This window comes from Madurella fahalii (genome assembly GCF_045866475.1).
Source record: "Madurella fahalii IFM 68171 DNA, scaffold_3, whole genome shotgun sequence".
In the NCBI taxonomy this organism is placed as follows: domain Eukaryota; kingdom Fungi; phylum Ascomycota; class Sordariomycetes; order Sordariales; genus Madurella; species Madurella fahalii.
Window position 1 is genome coordinate 4,035,477 of NW_027263973.1, and position 6,743 is coordinate 4,042,219.

The 6,743-nt window shown below is 51.1% G+C and overlaps 2 protein-coding genes across 2 annotated transcripts; both read right to left on the reverse strand.

The window, feature by feature from the left end:
• Positions 1-4,001: 4,001 nt before the first annotated feature.
• MFIFM68171_06611 (uncharacterized protein) lies at positions 4,002-4,811 on the reverse strand (the record flags this gene model as incomplete). The annotated part of the gene is made up of 1 exon (XM_071062031.1): positions 4,002-4,811. One exon carries the CDS (start codon positions 4,809-4,811, stop codon positions 4,002-4,004), a length of 810 nt encoding a protein of 269 aa, XP_070918132.1.
• Positions 4,812-4,977: 166 nt separating this feature from the next.
• On the reverse strand, positions 4,978-5,364 carry MFIFM68171_06612 (uncharacterized protein; the record flags this gene model as incomplete). The annotated part of the gene is made up of 1 exon (XM_071062032.1): positions 4,978-5,364. One exon carries the CDS (start codon positions 5,362-5,364, stop codon positions 4,978-4,980), a length of 387 nt encoding a protein of 128 aa, XP_070918133.1.
• Between the last annotated feature and the right edge of the window lie 1,379 nt (positions 5,365-6,743).

Here is a 6,743-nt window from a genome sequence, read left to right on the forward strand (position 1 = left end):
AGTATCGCGACCTAATAGCTATCTAAGTAAAATTGACATCTCTCAATGTCGCTTATGACCTCAATAGGATCCAACTGGCAAGCTTTCAAATACCAATACAAACTCCCTGTGCTCAGGAAAGCGTCCCAACGTCTCCGGAACGAGAACACAACTGTAAGCAGCATACAGCCAAGCGCCCACAAAACCAGTGTCAACAAAATTAAAATGGGCGGGACACTATTCTTCACCAATACGAGAGCCCTGAAATGAACCGCAGCCGTAAGGTTGGAATGAGCCCAAACTTGGTGCGTACTCTCGGGCGGACCGTACATAAGCTGGATGGCCATATGTTGATACGCACGATCCAAGGCTTGCTGTAATTCTTTAGGCTTAACGTATCTCGTGTATTGTGACACTGATAAAACTCCACTGGGAAGTTCAACAAGGGGCACGCCGGCGGCTACCAGAAGGGGTATAGTCACAGCACGGTCTGAAGCAATGTAGCTTTTGTTGGTGTCGGTGCGGTAATCAACACCTGGGGGGAGCCCATCGAAGAGTTCGTGCAAGGGAGTGAATTCCGACCGCTCGTCGAGATCCCCATGTCTATTGTAGAGCCTACTCTCCCTAACGCCGGGGATGAGTATAGCAGGAACAGCTATGCCGAGGCGCGGCACATTCCACCCCCATGCTGTGTTGACGTACTTGACATCCTCCCGGCTGAAATCTCGGTATGTCCCGGAGAATCCGTCAACCGTAGCTGAGCCTAATGCGGAGGATGATACGCACCGCACGCCTATTGCATGCATTGGGCTAGATGATATGTCACAGAAATCTGACGTGTACTCCCCGAAGAGTTCGGGAATGGTATCTTGAACGTGGTCGTCTGCGGCTGTGGTCTCCCGGTACTCCCAGAGAGCGAATTCCAGGACATCTTCCTCTCCAAGACCGCTGTACGAGACCGTGTAGCTCCGATTCCTTCTATTCATAACATTGTGTATCCCGAAACTAAGCCCAACTTCGGCAACCGTGTATATATCCGTTTGTTTGTGTTCCACCTGACAATCGTCTCGTAGGACAGAAATTGTTGCTCCTAGACGCTCAGGTACATTATAGAAGTAGTGAGCCGGAAGATACACTCCGTCCGAGCTAGGATTCTTGATATAACGTTCGCTGATGTAGCCCGGAGTCGCGGAATTTATCCTATGGTTAAGGATTTGGAAGTCGCCTAGTTTGTAGACCGGTTTGCAGCTATACCTGAACGCAAGTCCCCAGGCACGACCAGTAAGAGTCTTTTCTGCCTGCGGTGGGAGAAAGATAGGTTCCTTGGTCCCATTCGGCAAGTCGCTGTCAACTGTTATATTGAAGTCGACGTCACTTTCTGGGGACGAATAAAAAGCGCTAGCCAGAGGTATCTGAGGCTGTTGGCCCCGGCGCCAGACCTGGTGGGCAGCATCGAGGATGTGAAATGACCTCCGTAAATCGAAGGTGGAAGCGTTCGTGCCCACCACACTCACTCCCGGAGTGCTGCCGACTTTGAACGACGCCTCGGTCTCCATAGTAAGACCGCTCAGCACGAAGGCCCAGGACAGAAGTTGCAGGAGAAATAAAATCACCCAGATCCAGGATACAACCGGGCCGCTTCCTGGCTCCCTCTTCCGCCAAAAAACGTGAAGAGCCATATGCATCCAGCCGCTGACCCTACTCCATGACTTGTCCTTGTGCATCTTCGCTTGCTCCTTGTTCAGTTTCCAAGGGAATTTGCCTGTCAAGATACCAGCCTCGACGCCGGCGAGCACGTAGGTGGTGACGTTGGTTCCGAGGGCGCCGATTACGAACCATGACCACCAGATGAACGTGGCGTCAGGAAGAGATGTGCCGTTGCCGCCATTGCGACCCGCTGATGGATGCAAGAATTGCATATATGTCCAGAGGTAGTACACGGCGAGAGCAGGGGGCACGAAGACGCCGCAGAGCCCGCGAAATATGAATAGCTGCCGTCGGGGTCCAGTTTCTACGGCTCCGTTATTTGATCGGATCGAATTGTTTAACATGTTTCTACGGATAACAAGCATCCAATTAGCCTTAAGTGCAATATGTCAGGACAGGGATCATGAGGAGTATAAGCTTACTCCTTCTTGTGGCCCTCTCCCAAAGTCTCAGTTGAATGATAGTGGCTCGGCTGTGACGACATTTCGATAAGCTTGTCGCAGTCCGGTTGAGGTTCCTTAGTGCCAGGCAAGCTACTGGGAAGGATTTATATTTATATCCCTTGAGTTGACGCCACGCAGTGGTGCCACACACCCGCTGCCTCTGCTAAACGATTTCGGGGGTTCCTCAGCCACCCAAACGAACGAGGCGGCGGAAACAAATATACATAACGGCTTAGGCTCACAATCCCACCAGCTGGTATGACGACTGTTCGACAGGACTTTGCATACCCGAGACCAATGGGAACCTGCGTCGTCGCGTCGACCCGCCTTATCTCGGCTGAAACCGCTGTAGCCTGTACGAGGTTGCTCTAGGACTTATTCACCGGTCTAAACGCCTGCTAACTGGTGGAAAGGAGATTCGTATGCCTAACGGCTTAAGAATGCCTGGTTTCAAATTAAGTGCCCTACTGCATGATGGGGCTGGACTCTTAGAATTAATTGAACACGGCCATTGGCTCCAGAGGTGCATACTCCGCTTTCCTTGTCCCACCCCAAACGCAGTTACGCAGACTCAGGATTACGGCAGTTAATCGTTGCGTGTGGTTATAATTAGTTCCGTTGAGCAATTAGAAGAGCTCTAAAGTCACCCTACCCACATCCGAACATTTTATAAGGCCAACATCGCAACTACCTTACATTTCAACAATAAAATATTTTATCCCAGACTAAACAAAACAGAAGAAGCCACTGGTTTACCACTATTGCTCCTCTTTGATGAGTTATAGAGATTCGCACCGATTATAGTGGCAGGGTTGATCCGAAACCGTTCTTCATTTTAATCGAGAACTACATAAGTCAGGTAGCTTCAGATCACTCGAACGATATATATATTAATACTGCCAACAGATCCCCTTACTACGGTTATCAATCCTCGTTATCCACCTTGGCCTTACTAATAGTGAGTTTTCCTCTTCAGTAACCTTTTAAAAATTATGTATTTCAATATAGTCCTACTGTATTTGGGCCTAGCCAAAAGGCAGTAGCCATACAATCCTTTTATTATAGTTACCACCCACTGGAACCTGCAGTAAATGAAAAAGCCGCTACAACTATCAATCAATGAATCAGCCTGAGCTGGGATCAGAGCGGAGATCAAGGGAAGCATCAGGCCTGAACTAGGGCGGGAAAGGATTACAGGGTGAGGTGACTAGCGGGGCAAAGGATATCGACTAGAGGAAGCAAGTCCAAAGTCGGCCTACTGGTGAAAGAGTGCAGAGACACACGTCTACGTTGTGATTATACCCCACACACTCTGAAACAAAGGGAGGGCAGCGACAGTCAACATAGACCCATTCCCCGGGTGATTCCTAGTCTAACTTTGTAGCTTTGTTTTAGCTTTCCGATCGATCGTAACAAAGAGTCCGTCTGAAAGACGGTTTGTAAATCCCATTCCATTACGACTCAAGCCGGTGCCAAGCCGGGATCTTGATCCGGCTACTTCTGATGGAGGACGTACCTCTATGAGCGTCCTCCACCGTCATAGCGAGATCAGCCAGGTCGACTCCTCCCAGGATAACATACCAATTTCAGAGCTTGAGAATGACACATTGTCCAATTTCCCTTGGCCCCCACAGCCAGAGTGGGCCAATCCTCGGCGTATCAACGAAGGACGCCAGATAATAGAAGGAGAGTAATGAAAGCATGAAGGAGAGTACATTCATCTAACATCATTAATGTACTCTGGCCGTATAACTAAGTTTGTGACTGGCACTCGTATCGGATACTGTTTGATTAGGTTGCAAAACGGTGGGAACCAACCCTCGATCAGGATGCACGATTCGTACACAACAGCTCGAAGCCGTACCATTGCAGTTACACAATGGTCACCGTCAACCTGGAGTAGAGGGTGTCTGCTTCCTCCCTCTCCGTAGTGCAGTACTCATGAACTCCAACCCGCTCGTAGGCACCAGGATATCGACCAGATGGACAAACAACCAAACCGCGAATGAGCAGTCGAGAATGACCAACCCCCCTCTCAGCAACCTTGATGAACCTGTATGTCCCGTTACAGTCCAGCCCCGCAAAACCCCTGACGTCTAGGCGGGTGATAGTGCCGTCCTCGAATCGTGGACTCTCGTTTGAAACCTTTATCACCTTTACCCGGAAGGGGAATTCCTCCAGAAGAACCTCCGATACCGTTGCAGTGGCTATGTCGCAGTCCACCTCGATCCGCCCATCCCGCACGGGGCCAAATGGATTGCTAACTGCTTTAGGTGTACAGCTTGCATTCTTGACTGTGAGCGTAATCGTAGCTCCGGCGTCGAATCCGCCGAAGATTTCCGCGCTGTGCAGCGACGCCCAGGACCAGCTAGGGGCCTGATACTCATCATGGCGCAGGCCGAATTTCTGAAAAGGCAGCCTGCTCGCTGTCCAAAGAAAGGTCTGTTCAAGATTCTCTTTCCAGAGGCCTGCGAGATAGGTATAGGAAGAGGACTGGGCTACTCGTGACGCTAGTCCGGACGGTGCCGCGAGTTTGTCAGAGGAGCAGGTTAGCGATCTGCTGGAATACTGGTTCACCAGCAACATCCAGCGCCCCGAAACTTCTGAGGACTGTCCCAGCCCTGGTTGGGCATACCACTCCGCATTGTATATCGTGAAGTGGCTCGGCTCCGCTTCCGGCATTGTCTTTGATGGCAGACCCCTCCGCAACCGCCGAGGAACTAATCACGTATGAGGGGGAAGCGGTGCCGCATTCGCAATAAGTGGCCGTGGAGCACTCCCACGCAAGCTCATATTCCCCGAAATGCAGCATTTGTCTGGCTACTACCCGCTCCTAGAAGGTCCAGCCTCATGATTGCAGCGTTGTGCCAATACTCTTTGCCTTGCCCCGCGCCTTGACAAGTGACCGGTAATCATCGGGAAAGGGTTGCAGGGAGTGAGCGGGCGTCTCGGATAGGTGAAAGCCGATATCCCGAACAGCGGCCAGATTCTCGCCTGGGATGCGGACGCCACGGAGCCGTTTCCTCTTCTCTGGACGCGACAAACCGCAGGTGCTATCCGGCCCAGCGTCCGCGGCGATGGTGACAATCGCACCTTCGTACACGTGCTGCATTTTACCGGACTGTTCCTCCCAGTCAGACTTGGAGTCTTGGAGGATGCCGAAAGAGTCAATCCACAGGTAGCGGAACCCAAGCTGGCGCGTGACGTACGCGGCGTGCTGAAATGTTAGCGGCATGCTGGAGAGGGGCATCCCCGTTGCCGGTCCGCGATTGTGTGTGTGGTCGTAGTCAGCGGTTGTTGTTCACCCCAGCAGTGACTGAGGGCGACGTACTCCCCGGTCGAACCAGGAGAGGGGATAATGAGTCGTGGAGGGGAGCGGTCATCACCGACATCGACCAGCCTCTTGGGGAGCGGACTGCCATTCGGTGTTGTCCTACACTTTGTATGTGAGGTCAAGCACTCGTGAAGCCATTTAGATGCTTGTAATATGCATTCCGGTGAGAGCGCGTCTGCGGACACCTTCCCCTGCCCACATTCATCCGGCGATCCCAGAGCAGTGTTTCTGGCTGACTGTTAGCTCCCCGTAACGTCCAATTCAAAATAGAACACCCCTCAATGTAAATCCCAAGTAATCACCTACGGTTCAGGGATTATGTGAATGGTCGGTACTCCTCTGCCTTCAGTCCAGAATTTGTCATGCCCACCTGTGCTCCACCGGAGATCGATTGGGTAGTCGGGGTCTCCGATCTGGGAAAACACCTCCTCCGGGACCTGTAGTTGAAGCGACAGTAGAATTATGTTGCATCCACAGCAGCCGGGGGGGTAGCAAACTTAGCCGCGGGGCCAGCCTGGTGTGCGGCGGCTTCAACAGGCTTCCGCACACGGGACATGGAGGATCCTCGATATTCCTGAGCGATCGAGTAATCAAGGCGAAGGTGATTGACAAAACAGCAGTAACCGAGTCCAGCATATTGTTGGATCTGAAGCGGTTTTGCTGAGGAAGATATAGGTAGTTTGGGATCTGAATCCTAGGTACCTTAAGTTTTGTGTATGGCTTGTTCGAGGAACGGGTTTCAGTCAACGTCCCCCAACATCATGCTAAATCGGGTTGGGACCTAAATAACAGGGCAGCAAGTAATTTCCATCCACAGCCTCAAGTCTAAGCGGCGCAGCCTGCATTGTAGCTCTACTTTTTTATGTTTGTGTACAGTGCCTACGGTACCCTGCCAATCTATATGATGTTGGCGTCGAGGTGCTGCTTGGGAATCATATCTGGGTAGACAGAATAACATTCACCAAACATCGAGAGGACCTGCTTATAAGATGCAGGAGAAACACACAGTAGAGACCAAAGGTCTTCTTTAAATAGAATAACCAAGACATAATTACGGCTAGAGACTCTATCTATCTTCTAATACCGGCTTGATGGATGCTAATTACACCTCCCAAACAATGAAACTCCATCAAATGCAACCATTGAATGCAAAGACCATGCAATGAAAGTTCGAAGAAAAACACCAACTTGAACACGCCTCATCGCCCAGCCCATAAGCAAATCAATCCCTAAACAACCCGACCTCTCCCTTGGAACGTGCAGTGCCCAACCAGCCCCAT